The sequence below is a fragment of the Myodes glareolus genome, chromosome 9, assembly GCF_982192425.1.
Source record: "Myodes glareolus chromosome 9, mMyoGla1.1, whole genome shotgun sequence".
Lineage (NCBI taxonomy): Eukaryota > Metazoa > Chordata > Mammalia > Rodentia > Cricetidae > Myodes > Myodes glareolus.
In genome coordinates, this window is record NC_142034.1 from 25,249,848 (window position 1) to 25,263,891 (window position 14,044).

At 50.0% G+C, this 14,044-nt stretch overlaps 1 protein-coding gene across 5 annotated transcripts in view; it reads right to left on the minus strand.

Annotated features, from left to right (window-relative positions):
- Positions 1-231: 231 nt before the first annotated feature.
- Positions 232-14,044, minus strand: part of Arhgap23 (Rho GTPase activating protein 23) — an 81,578-nt gene continuing 67,765 nt past the window's right edge. For 4 of the 5 annotated variants that reach the window (XM_087910042.1, XM_087910041.1, XM_087910043.1 and 1 more), the window contains 4 exons: positions 11,920-11,961; positions 10,815-10,911; positions 8,957-8,988; positions 232-2,446 (listed from right to left, as the gene is read on the minus strand). In XM_087910042.1, the coding sequence (XP_087766168.1) occupies positions 1,430-2,446; positions 8,957-8,988; positions 10,815-10,911; positions 11,920-11,961 (1,188 nt within the window). In that variant the 3' untranslated portion in view covers positions 232-1,429. Of the gene's footprint in view, positions 2,447-8,956; positions 8,989-10,409; positions 10,433-10,814; positions 10,912-11,919; positions 11,962-14,044 lie in introns of all 5 variants that reach the window. The other variant, XM_087910045.1, reaches the window with a different exon arrangement.

The following is a 14,044-nucleotide window of genomic DNA, read 5'->3' on the forward strand; positions in this document are numbered from 1 at the left end:
CTGGAGGCCTCTTGCTGATGTAGGGATGGAGGTGTAGGGGCAACACCACCCACTCTGTGTGCCTGTCTCTGCCCATACCAGTATCCTAGGACACAAGAAGCCACCAGAGAGGAGACTTCCTCCACCCTGCCACTTAGCCTGGCGAACCTCCTTGCAGGGACATGAACCTCACCTACCTCCATCCCAGAGCTGCTATGTCCCTTTCCCCATCTGAAACAAGTGAGACTCTGGTTCATGCCCGAGAAAGGCCATTTATTTCCAAGATATAGACTGTACTTTGAAGACAGGGCTTTCAGAAGCAGGAATCTTAGTTATCGCCTAGAGAGATGTGTCAGGGACACAGTAGGAGGAGCCATGCAGACGTAGGGGCTTTATCCAACACTGTTACAACACTTTTTAAAATGAGCAAAACATCTTTAAAAATCCTTATAAATTCTTTATAATATGTTACACATTAGAGACAATATTTACAGTAAAAGGGAGAGGGGGAGACTTTACAGCAAACCTTTGCATAAACCAAAGAGACTGAGGGACTTGGGCTGCAGGGCCAGCAACCCCACTGGGGCTTCCCTGGAGTGAGTGAGGACCGCTGGAGGCAGGACAGGTGCTCCAAGGTTTATTTACAATGTGGGGGCAGGGAGCTGGAGCCCACCCACCCTGCAGGAACAGCCCAGCTGAGACCCTAGAAATTTCAATGGGTTCTTCCTGACGGTTCCCTTAGAGAAAGGGAGTCTGCATGCTGAGCCATGGAAGCAGTGTCAAAAGGAGGAAGACGCCAGATCCTGGACACTCCAAAAAAAACTGAGGAGCGGGCAGGTCCGCAGGTCAAAGAACTTAGAGGGGTGACTAAAGTTGGCAAAGGGTGTGAGGAGTGAGTTGGTGGTGGTGGGGTTCTCCTGCCTCTGGAAACGGCCTCTACTCAGCCTTGGGCTCTGACAAGCCTGGGATAAGGTGCCTGTGTACACCAAAGGCAGAGCCCTGGCTTGGGGACAAGTGGGGAAATGAATGGGTTGGGGCAGAAGTAGCTACTGGAAACACCTTTGCACAGTGACTACACACACTCACACACACACAAGCCCCCTCTCCCATGGACACCCAACCCTATACATCCGCTCCCCAGACATTCATCTTCCCCTCCTCGGTTAGGAGCTAATGGGGATGGGAGAAAGGCAGAGGACAGACGCAAAAATCCAGCCTGTAGATTTCCTTCGGTATAAAACTTGGGCGGTTCGCCCACACTCCATTGTCAACAAGGGTCCCTACGTGAACTCACGGATATGGGTCACTCAGTCCTTTATCCAAGGGACATGAATCCCAGCAACCCCTTCCCTCTCCTGAAGACTCCCCCTTTTGCCCATCACATCAAACTCCAGCCGGCGGCACCAGCACGGCCCTACCTCCCTACTCGATACCCGGATGAGGGAGGGTGTCACAGACACTGATGGAGGCGGGCGGCAGTCGAGCGGCGCGTGGGCAGTCCCTGTAGGTTCCCTAGGTCCCCCGATGGCAGCGAGGCGGCGGATGAAGCCCGTGCCTTGGTGGACTCCAGGCTGCTGAGGCCAGAGTCCTTGTTGTCGCTGTGCGGTAGAGCGCCGGCTGGCTCCGGGGTGCCCCCTCCGCCCAGCTCCTTCCACTCGTTGAAGTTGAGGTCGGTCAGCGGGCTCTGCACCACCACCGTGTGGCGGCGCCAGCTGCTGCGGCGTCGCCGGGTCTCGGGCGACAGCGGGCGCCGAAGCCGCACCGCCAGCATGTCGTCGGCGGTGCCACGGAGACGCAGCCGCAGGGCTTCCACGCGCGAGGGTCGTGATCCGAGCGCCGAGGCGGCCGCTGGGGGCCGCAGCGACTCCTGGCTGCTGGACGACGCCGAGCCCAGCGGCTCGGGACCGCGGGGACCCGCCCGGGCCGTGCCCGCGCCCGGACTCTCTCCATCCGCACGGCTGCGAGACAAGCGACGGCGCGCCAGCGTGTCGCACGGCATAAGATGGTGTGAGCTGAAGGACGGCCGGCGCGCCAGACGCCCCCCGGGGCCCGCGCTGCCCTCCGTGTCCGTCTCCACGTGGCTCAGCTCGCTGCGCTCGTCGTCCGCCTCGTCACCCGCGCCCGCGCGCCGCCCGCCGGTGCCCGAGCACACGCTTCGGTCCATGGTGGACAGGGTGGAGTAGCCCGAGACGATGGAGCGCGTGTCCGCGGCGGGCCGCTCGTCGGGTGCCGTCGGGGGGCTGAGGCGACCCGGGGCCTCCACAGCTGTGGGGCCCGGCAGCTGCTCCTCGGGTGGCTCCTGCGTCCCCGCCGCAGCCTTGTGTGCCTCCTGCTCGGAGTCATCATCGGTGCTGCTGCCCAGGCCCCGCGCCTCCCGCCGCTTTTTCCGTTTGCGGTTGACCGCAGAGATGAAGGAGATCGCCAGCATCTCCCGGGCGTAAGGCTCTTTCTTGGGAACCAACGAACCCTGTGAGAGGAGACAAGGAGGGTAAGAAAAGATTCATCCATCACCTTGCACATTCCTACCCCCTCCCAAAACGATGGCACCCAATCACCATGACCAAAAAAAGAAAAAAGAAACAAAACAAAACAAAACAGGTCCCCACACAGTAGAGGAAAAGTTTCCATCCACTCGATGACTCTGGAGTGTCATCATCACCTAAGGATCACCACCGCGTGCTCCTATCCATAACTCAGCATCATCTCTGATCTGGGAGCTGGCAGCTGTATTCTCCAGCCACTTCCAGATAAATTCTTCAGACATACGAGTGACTTGACAGTGTGTCTGGTATGGGGTCCCCGGTGTAAGTGTTAATGCTTCGGGCATACTACTCCTCAGCTGTCTTTCCTTGGTCACAAGCATCGACCCTTCTCCCTCTCCACTCATCCCACTTGAGAAGCCTTCCTCTCCAGGGCAGCACGCTGGTCACGTCTCCCTTGTCACCTGCCAATTCCCAGCCCTGAATCAATTCAATGACTTCTATGTTGTTCTTGCTGACCTCACTCTGTAGACCAGGCTGGCTTTGAACTCAGAGATCTTCTCCTGCCTCTGCCTCTTCAGTGCTGGAATTAAAGGCATGTGCCACCATGCCCAGCTTCCAACTCTTGATTTCCTTTTTTGTTCGTATCTTTTTATCTTTTTATTTTTAGTTGTGTGTGTGTGTGTGTGTGTGTGTGTGTGTGTGTACACAGGTGTGCACAGCTGAGCGCAGGGGCCTGAGAACAGAGACATGGGATCCTCCTGGAGCTGGAGGTGTTTGCTAGCCCCACAAAATGGGTCTTTCCAGATCCTTTTTCTTAGTTTTTTTTTTTTTTTTTAAGATTTGTTCATTTTATGTGTTTGAGTGTTCTGCCTGCGTATGTATGTGCACCATCCATGCCTATTGTTGTGGAGGTCAGAAAAAAAGCACTGGATCCCCTGGATCTGGAGTTACAGCTGTGATAGATGTAGCTGTACACAGTTACAGCTGCCATGTAGGTGCTGGGAATTGAACCCAGGTCCTCTGCAAGAGCAGCCAATACTTGCAACCACTGAGCAGACTTCCCAGCTCTCCCACACCCTACTCCAGCACTTGATTCTTTAGATGCACATGCTCAGAAAGAGCACCGGAAGTGCTTAGACAGCGGTGCTGTTGCCGTGGTTGGGTATTTTAAACATAGACATCTGTGGCAGCAGGAGGCAGCACTGAGAACTGAACTTCCATTTCAGCAAGCAGGAAAATCACCAGCCACAGCCTCCAAAGAAGGGCTGCGACTGGGGGCCTGGCGGGGCATGGGTGCTGAGGCTCAATGTTTGCTGCAGGAGTTTGGAGCATACCTTCTGGAACAAGGCTACATAGCTGTCTCCAGATTTATTTATTTATTATTATATATACTTACATATAATAATATTTATTTATTTATTATATAGTATATAGGTGCTTTGCCTGAATGCGCATCTATACAACAAAAGAGAGCATCAAATTCCATTAGAAATGATTGTGAGCCAACATGTGGCGTCTGGGAATTTGAACTCAGGGCCTCCGGAAGAGCCGCCGGTGCTCTTAACCACTGAGTCATTTCTCCAGCCCTGACTTTTGAAGGAGTGTGTGAGGAGAGAAAGCTCTTTCCAGTGTTTGTGATTTCCATTTGACCAGATAATTCTCCCTTGCAGCTTTGGACGGGCCATGGGGCTAAAGAACCTGTGGTGAAATGGGGTAAGGCCATGCTGGATCAGACAGCCCATCTGGGTACCCTTGGGCTGGTCACTGCAGGCTGTGTGGAGAGAGGCCATGCTGGATCAGACAGCCCAACTGGGGACCAGGGTTACTGCAGGCTGTATGGAGAGGGGTGGAGGGACCATCCAAGAAGTAGAAAGGGACCCTTCCCCCAAACATGAACTTCTCATGTTAAACTAGTGTGCTTAGCAGAGTTTGTGATGTGTGGTGCCAGTGCACTCCAGCAAGGAAGAGCTGAAAACTGACCCTTACAGGGAGGAGCCACCGGAGTGTGACTGTAAGTCCCGGTGTGGCTGGGTGTGGATCCCAGCAGAGTGTCCTGCCCCTGGCCTGACGGAAAGACTAGGACAACGGCCTGTGACAGGACCAGAACTCCTTTGTCCCATTGAAAGCCTCTGAAAAGCCTGCTGCATGAAAGAAGACAAAGAGCAGGCCACCCTGGCCTCTGTACACTGCTGTGGGACTGACCCCAGCATTGCTTTGGGGAAACAGCTGACAATCACTGGCCTGGATTTCAGAGTCAGAGGCCGGCCAATGCTAAGTCTCAGCACTAAGCAGATGTAGTCCCTACCCTTGGGAACTCAAGGCTGGCTGGGGGCCTAGGCATTAGTGCCTGAAATGGGATGCTGCAGACACAGGTTCCTAGGGCCTCTTCTTTTCTCTCCTTTTAAAGATTTATTTATTTATTATGTATGCAGTGTTCTGCCTGCATGTATGCTGACCACCAGAAGAGGGCGCCAGGTCTCATTACAGATGGCTGTGAGCTGTGGGCCACCATATGGTGCTGGGAATTGGAACTCAGGTCCTCGGGAGAAGAAGTAAGTGCTCTTAACCACTGAGCCAGCTTTCCAGCTCCTCTGCTCCTTCTTGTATTCTCAGCATTCAGTACAGCGAGGCCACGCAGGGGAGGTTCAGCTGAGATCTGTGGCGTGACTCAATGACTATCCCTGTACCTGGAGACACTGGCAGCCTTAGATATTGGGGAATGTGGGTATCACATATCGGGTTGAGTATTCCCGCTTCTTCTACCTCCTGGAAGAGCTTCTGGAGAATTCGTAGTAGTTTTGTGTGTTTCTTTTTTATAATTTATTTTTTATGTTATGTATAAGAACATGCAAGTATGTTCCACATTGAGTGCAGTGCCCAGAGGGCATCAGATCTCCTGGGACTGGAGCTCAGGCGGCTGCCGTCTGCCATGTGGGTTCTGGAAACCAAACCCAGGTCCTCTGCAAGAGCAGCCAGTACTTTTAACCTCTGAGACATCTCTCTCCGACCCCTGAGGTAGTATTTCTAGGTAAGCAATTAAATAACATTCTTTTAGATTTATTTGTATTTTTATTTGTATTTGAGTGTGTGGGTACATGTGTGCACACGTGCACATAAGAATGGGTGTGTGTGTTTACATGTGCATGCATACAGGCCGAAAGAGGGTGCCAGATTCCCTGGAGCTGGAGTTAGTGGTGATTGTGAACCATCAGATGTAAGTGCTAAAAATTGAACTCTGGTCCTCTGCAAGAGCAGTGCGTGTTCAACAGCTGAGCCATCCTTCCAGCCCCGATTATACTTCAAATAAGTATTTAAATTATAGACAACTATAGTTCTGGGTCACTTCCTAGTGGGAATGAATTCTAAGAAACATGTTATAAGTGATTTCATCACTATGTGAACACTGTAGTGTGTACTTATATAAACTGGACAGTATTAATTAACCTACCACACACATAAGGCTTTAAGGGGCCATTTTTATGTGTTCCACTGCTGACTAAATTGTCACTGTGAAGTAGGAGATTTTTTTGTTGTTTGGGTTTTTTGTTGATGATGTTTGTTTGTTTGTTTGTTTGTTTGAGACACGGTTTCACTGTGTAACAGCCTTAGCTGTCCTGGGACTAGCTCTGTAGACCAGGCTGGCCGCAAACTCACAAAGATCCATCTGACTCTGCCTCCTGAATGCTGGGATTAAAGGCCTGTGTCACCACTGACTTTTTTTTTTTAATTATATTATTGTGGTGGTTTGAATAAGAATGTCTCTGTTAGCTCATGTATATTTGAATGTTAAATCATCAGGAAGTGGCATTATTTGAAAGGATTAGAAAGGGCTGGAGAGATGGCTCAGCGGTTAAGAGCATTGCCTGTTCTTCCAAAGGTCCTGAGTTCAATTCCCATCTACCACATGGTAGCTCACAACCATCTGTAATGAGGTCTGGTGCCCTCTTCTGGTCTGCAGACAGAATATTGTATACATAATAAGTAAATAAATAAATATTAAAAAAAGAGAAAGGATTAGAAAGATTAAGAGGTGTGGCCTTGTTAGAGCAACTGTGTCACTGGGGGTGTGGGTTTCCAAAGTCTATGCAGAGTTTCTCTCTTTCTGCCTATGGATCAGGATACAATTCTCGCTACTGTTCCAGTGTCTGTCTGCCTGCAGCCATGCTCCCTACCATGGTGATAACTAAACCTTTCAAACTGTAAGCCAGCCCCCAGTTGAATGTTTTCTCTTATAATAGTTGCCTTGGTCACAATGTCTCTTCACGGCAATGGAGCAGAGACTAAGACAATTATTTTATATAACTAAGATTCTATAAAATTGAACAAATAGATTAAATACTTAAAAATTAAAAAATAAGCCAGGTGAGATGGCACACACCTGTAATGTCACTACTTAGGAAAAAGGAAGGAATTTGGACTATATAGAGAGATCCTGTTTCAAAAATGAATTAATGAATAATTTGACAGGTAAAGGAAGTTGCCACCAAGCCTGAGGACCTGAGTTCAATCCCCCAGGACCCACATAGTGAAAGACAATAACTCATTTTCAAAAGTTGCCCTCTGGCCAGGTGGTGGTGGTGCATACCTTTAATCCCAGTACTCGGGAGGCAGAGACAAGTGGATCTCTGTAAGTTTGGGGTCAGCCCGGTCTACATAGCAAGTTCCAGGACAGGCTCCAAAGCTACAGAGAAACCCTGTCTCAAACCCCCATCAAAAAAAAAGTTGCCCCCTGACCTACACACACACACACACACAATGGCATATACTCAAGTGTGCACACACATACACAATAAGTAATTTTAAGAATAACAACAATGAGCCAGGCAGTGGTGGTGCACACCTTTGATCCCAGCACTCAGGAGGCAGAGGCAGGCAGATCTCTGAGTTCAAGGTCAGCCTGGTCTATAGAGTGAGCTCTAGGACAGCCAGGACTATTACACAGAGAATCCCTGTCTTGAAAAACCAAAATAAAAACAAAAAACAAAACAAAACAACAAAACAACAACACCCCAAACATTTTCTCCTTAAAATATGTGGTAGAATTTACTAGTGAAGCCATTTGGATCTGGCATTTTCTCTGTTGGAAGGTTTTTACACACAAATTTCTTTAATACATGGAGGACTATTCAGATTATCTATTTCTTTTGCAAATTTTGGTAGTTTGAATCCTAAGTATAGGTTTGTTTCTTTTATGTCACTGAGTTTATGGACACAGAGTTGTTAACTGTATTCTCTGAGTGTCTGTGTAGACTGTACCAATGTCCCTGTGTTAATAATGTCTGTGTGATCTGTACCGATGTCCCCGTGTTAGTGTCTGTGTGGTCTGTACCGATGTCCCCGTGTTAGTGTCTGTGTGGTCTGTACCGATGTCCCCGTGTTGGTGTCTGTGTGGTCTGTACCGATGTCCCCGTGTTGGTGTCTGTGTGGTCTGTACCGATGTCCCCGTGTTAGTGTCTGTGTGGTCTGTACCGATGTCCCCGTGTTAGTGTCTGTGTGGTCTGTACCGATGTCCCCGTGTTAGTGTCTGTGTGGTCTGTACCGATGTCCCCGTGTTAGTGTCTGTGTGGTCTGTACCGATGTCCCCGTGTTAGTGTCTGTGTGGTCGGTACCGATGTCCCCGTGTTAGTGTCTGTGTGGTCTGTACCGATGTCCCCGTGTTAGTGTCTGTGTGGTCTGTACCGATGTCCCTGTGCTGGTGTCGGTGTGGTCTGTACCGATGTCCCCGTGTTAGTGTCTGTGTGTGTGGTCTTTAGAAACACTTGTGTCATCTGGTAATTTATGCCATCTCTTATTCTGTCAGTCTGGTGACAAGTCTATCAATTTTACTGATTTTTGTCCACAGAGACAGTTTGTAGTTTCATTGATTTTTCTTAATTGTTTTCAATTTCACTGATTTCTCATTTGTCTTCTTTCCTTTTTTTCTTTTTTCTTTCTTTCTTTCTTTCTTTTTTCTTTTTTTTTTTTTTTTTTTTTTTTTTTTTTGCTTTGGTTTTGAGACAGGATCTTGCTATGAAGGCCTGGCTAATCTGGAATTCAGCATGTAGCCCAGGCTGTACCTACCAAGTGATGGAATTATAGGCATGAGCCACCACACTCAGGTTCCCCTAGAGACCCTAAAGCATGTTTATCATAGCAGACACTTGCTGTTACTTTCTTTTTACAGAAAAGGAAGCTGCAAATAGAAAGAATTATCCCAACATCCTAAAACTAAGTAGCAAAGCCAGGACTCAGACCCAGGATTTTCAGCCCCCAGATTCTGTTCTGATGATACACTGCCCCTCAGCTATCCAACTCCAAGGCCAGCCCTTCTTCTACATCAGACACCCCTCCAAGCACCACTAAGGTCGATGTCTCGGATTCCCCTGGACACTCAGTATTTCCCACTTTCCTTCACATGGGACCCTCAACTTTCCCTGAGTTCAACTACCATTCTAATTCTCTTGACCAAAACAAAGTGTCCAGGCAGAACACATTTAGGAAGCCTCGGCACTAACCTTGGACTTGGCTGAACTACAAGTGGTGGAATCTGTTGGCAAAAGAAAGAAAACTGGATGTTAGATCAGGAAGGATAAGCGGGGTAATATGAACACATTTTCCTTGCCTCAAAAGTTCAGAGATGAAGGTGTTCTCCCAGGCCCTAGGAGTGCCATTGTTCCTGCTGGCATTTTCTATGGGATGGCCCAGAGCACAAGATGATGTTAGCCACCACTTCTTTAGAGGCAGGAAGTGACATCAAGCTGTGGGCCACTGAGTCTTCACTTGCCCAGGGTTAATGACAGAGGGGGCTTTTCTTTGGTCTTGGCTCCTCTTCCCTCCCCCTCACGCCCCGTGACTCTGAAGCACTGGAGAGAAAATGCCAGTACCGGATGCAGTCCACAGAAATCACAACGGTGCGACACAGCACATCACAGATACTCTGGAGAACATGGAGACCACACAGTGCAGAAAGAGGTGTGCGCCCCACCCCCACCACATGAGAGGAAAAGGGACCACGCTAAGTGATCACGTAAAAGAGCAGAAATGAGGTGGGTAAGACACAGGAGGGCAGTGGACTGGTGATAGAGCCAACATCAACCTGCCCTTAAGGGGCATGGTCCCTTTTAAAACCAGTCAAAACCGGTACATCTGAGGGACTAGAGTCCCACTCTTTAGTGTCTCCAGAATGGAGAAGGAACCAGATAACAAGACCAGGCAGTGTCCTCTCCACGGCTGGAGAGGGAGCAGGTTGGTTCAAAGGCCTGGGATGAGCAAGTGCAGTTAATCCACACTCTCTGGCAGGCAGGTTAGAGGCCCCTCCCCAGCCCCCGCCCCCAGCAAACGGTGAGAAGAGCAAGAATGGCCGACCACACTCAACACACATGGGGCAGGCGGCAGCAGGTGATTAGAAGAGACAGGGGGCTCCTCCCCCACCCACCCCCAGACTGTATCTCATAACTAGGGCTGCTGAGGGCAAGAACTGGACATGCCAGGGCAGAATAGTCAGACATGAGAAGAGCTAGTGGCTGGGACCATTCATTTGCCTCTGGGCACAGAAGCCACCCTTCCTCTGGGACGAGACTTCCAGCATCAGTGTCCAGCTGACCTGAACAGGAGCTGTCATTTTAGAATGGCATCTAGGGGTGGTATCACTGTCCCTGCAGAGGCTGGTCCACAGACAAGCTTCCCTCATCTTGGTCAACCTGAAGTGCTCGCTCTGCACAGGGAAGGTCACAGAGCTGGGGCCGAGATGTCTGGTGGCAGGGCAAGTCTGGCTTCCTTCCAAGAACGAAACACAGGGATAGGAGGAGGCAGGGTGGGGCCATGGTAAATCGTGGACCAGAACTGCCAGCTGCTATGTGAAGCTGGGGTGCTCACTGCTGGGGACATGTCTACCACTCGGCGGCCTGCCCCGCCTTCTTATAATCACCCGCCACTGTTAGTGACTGAGGCCGCGACACCGCACTGTACCCTTTAAATCTCCAACACGTCCGCTGGAGGAGGGCAGGAGAAGAACAGGGAAGGGAGGATGGAGAAGGTGGGAGGAGATTGAAGGGAGAAGAGGAGGGACAAGGTGCAAGGAGAGAAGGAAGAGAAATTAAAAAGAGGAATATGCACCCAGAATAAAGCCCTCAGCTGCAGAAACCAAAGGCACAGGAGAGGACCAGAGATGGCCAAGCACAGCCCCGCCCAGTCCTGGGGATGCTGAACACACAGCTGGATTTTCCCAGAGAGGGAGAAACCCCACTGTGGCTGATCTTAGGGTACAGCCAGGCAAGGTGCCTGGGGCAGGGAAGATAAACATCTGGCTAGGTATCTGGGACCCTCAGGAGGGCAGAGCCCCCCATCTCTCCCCTCCCAGGTCCCTGTACTCACCTGAGCCTGGATCACTGGGGGGCATTGTCCTGCCAATGTTAGGCAGGAGGTACTCGATGTTGGGCACTGACTGTGGCTCCTTGTCATCAACAGGGGTCTGCAACAGGAGAGGGGGTCAGCCAGGAGTCTCCCAGATGGCTAGCCCTCAGGCTCCTCAGAACACAGCGGCCTCATGACAGCCTTCAGGCCTCCTCCATGGGTGGGGCTGTCTCCTCATGGGAACATCCTGAGACTAGATCTGAGGTCTCCCATGGTGCTGCTGGGTGTCACCCCACCAGGACAGAACTCCCTCAGCTGAGAACAAGGACCTCGTCTCTCCCATCAGACTGGGCTATGCTACATGCTACATACTGGGTGTCCTCGGAGTTTGATCTGTATCTCCCCCTTCAGACTGCTGCTCCTGAAGGGAAGGGCTATCTTCTCGGTCACACTGCAGGTGCCTAGGGCTAAGGATTCTCCTCTCCTTCAATCTTTTTTTTTTAAAGATTTTATTTTTATTTTAACCTTTTTATATGTCTGGGTAGTTTGACTGTATGTATATTTGTGCACCAGATACCACTGGAACTGGAGTACAGACGGCTATGAGCGGCCACATAGGACTCCAACTTGGGCCCTCTGGAAGAGAACCAATGTGTCATTTCTCCAGCCTCATTTGTTTTATTTTATTTTTTATTTTTTTCTTTAAAGACAGGATTTCTTTGTGTAGCCTTGGCTGTCATATAACTAGCTCCTGTAACCATGATGGCCTTGAACTCACAGAGCTCTGCCTGCTTCTGACTCCCAAGTGCTGGGATTAAATCTATGCACCATCACCAGCTGCCTCTTTTACTTTTAATTGCATGATTATCTGTGTCTGAGTGTGAATTTGTGCACTTGAGTTTAGTGCCCATGGAGGTCGGGTGTGTGTGTGGGGTGCATCAGACGTTCTAGAATTGGAGGTGGTTGTGAGAACTGAATGGGGGTGCCGGGAACTACATTTGGGTCCTCTGCAGGAAGAGTGGGTGTCCTTAACCTCTGAGCCATCTCTCCACTGCCACACCCACAGCCAGCCTTCAGAAAAAGGGGTCACCTCCGACCATACCCCACCACGCCTCTCATCACTTACTCGCTCTCCTTTGTCCTCGGCATCACTGAAGAACCAGTCTGACTGCAAAAGAGACAAAGGACAGGGGTGGAATTAGCATGGGGAGAGGGAAGACGGGGCTCCTCAACCTTCGGGCCGAAGGACTCAGTCCTGAGGGTGACCCCTTCTAAGCCCTAGGAGAGAGGGTTCAGACAGCTCCACAGCTAGGAGAAAACCTTAGGGGAAGACAAAGTGGACCACTATGTAGGAGAGAAACAGACCAGAGCTAGGCAGAGCCCACCACAAGCAGGTTACAGGTTTTTCACAAACTGGTCCTCGGCGCCTCACTATGGTATATGCCCCCCAGAGCCAGCTAGGAGCCCTGGGCGGCAGCGCCCTCTAGTGGACACTAAGTGGACTGACAGTGTGGGGGTGCCACCTAGTAGCAGGAGCTGAGCCTGCAGGGCAACAGCTCCCACCATCGGACCCTGGCTCCACACTGACACCTGGGGCGGCACACTCTATCCAGTGAAGGAAAATACCTGAAAACAGGTCTTAGCTTCCCCCAGGACAGACAGGCAAGAGCTTTCTAAAATACGCCAAATACACTGAGCATGGTGGCTCATGCCTGAAGACAGCTGGGGCTAGAAAACTGGGTTCAAGGGCAGCCCAGGCTACAGTATGAATTCCAGTCCGGCTTAGCTACAGAAGTCCTTGTCAAACAAAACAAAACAGGTTAAAAGATAAAGCTGAAAAATCCGGGATTTTATAATCCAGAGGCTCAGACTACTTAGAAATGACCGAATTACATGGACCTTCCAGCAGCAGATGAGAGAAAACAAATAATGTTTCTAGTTCTTTTTTTGTTTTGTTTTGTTTTGTTTTGTTAAGACAGGATTTATCTGTGTAGCCCTGGCTGACCAAGGTTCTGCAGACCAGGCTGACCCTGAACTCACTGACACCTGCCTGCCTCTGTTTCCCAAGTGCTGGGATTAAAGGTGTGTGCCACCACTACTTGACTGAAACCAGACACTTTATATCCTGCTAAACTCTTATTTAAATTTAAGGGCAAACCCAAGCATACTGGTACGTACCTACAATCCAGTACTAGGGAGGCAGAGGCAGGAGGATTGCCACAAGTTTGAGACCAGGCTCGTGAGGCGAACTAGGACTACATGAGAATTTGTCTCAAAAAAAAAAAAAATTGTAGCATATATGATGTTTTTATTTTTTGAGGCAAGGTATCATGTAACCCCGACTTGCTGTGAACTCCTGATCTCTCTGCCTCCACCTCCCAAGTGTGAACCACCACACCTGGCTCAAAGATATCTTAAAATATTTCGCCAGGTGATGGTGGCACATGCCTTCAATCCCAGCACTCTGGAGGCAGAGGCAGGCGGATCTCTGTAAGTTTGAGGCCAGCCTGGTCTACAGAGCTAGGTCCAGGACAGCCAGGGGTACAGAGAAACCCTGTACCAATGTGTGTGTGTGTGTAAAGGGCAATTGGGGACTGCAGAGACGGTTCTGTAGATAAAGAACTTGTGGCACAAAAATGAAGGAAGATCAGAGCTTAGATCCCAGTATCTATGTAAAAAGGCAGGCAGGGAGGGCTGGAAAGATGGCTCAGAGGTTAAGAGCACTGGCTGCTCTTTCAGAGGTCCTGAGTTCAATTCCCAGCAACCACATGGTGGCTCACAACCATCTATGAGACCTGGTGCCCTCTTCTGGCGGGCAGGCATACATGCAGACAGAACATTGTATACATAATAAATAAATCTTTAAGAGCACCGGCTGTGCTTCCAGAGAACCCAGACTTGATTCCCAGCACCCACAAGGCAGCTGACAATCTGCTCTAACTCCAGTTCAAGAGACTGGCGACCTCTTCTGGCCTCTGCAGGCACTGCAACACTCATGGATACACAGACACTCATGTAGGTAAACACCCAGACATAAAATATTAAAATATACATGCAAAAAGATTGATTTCTTTAGCAACTCAATAGACAAATCTGAACTAGCGAACATATTTGGAACCTTGCCCTCAGTCATTAGAGAAAATAAATTCTGAAACATACACAAGTCATTCAAAAGTCAAGCCTGCCCTGGGCCACCGTGGGATGCCAGTGGCTCTTAAGCGTCTGCACAGCCACAATCCCTGTCCTCTCCT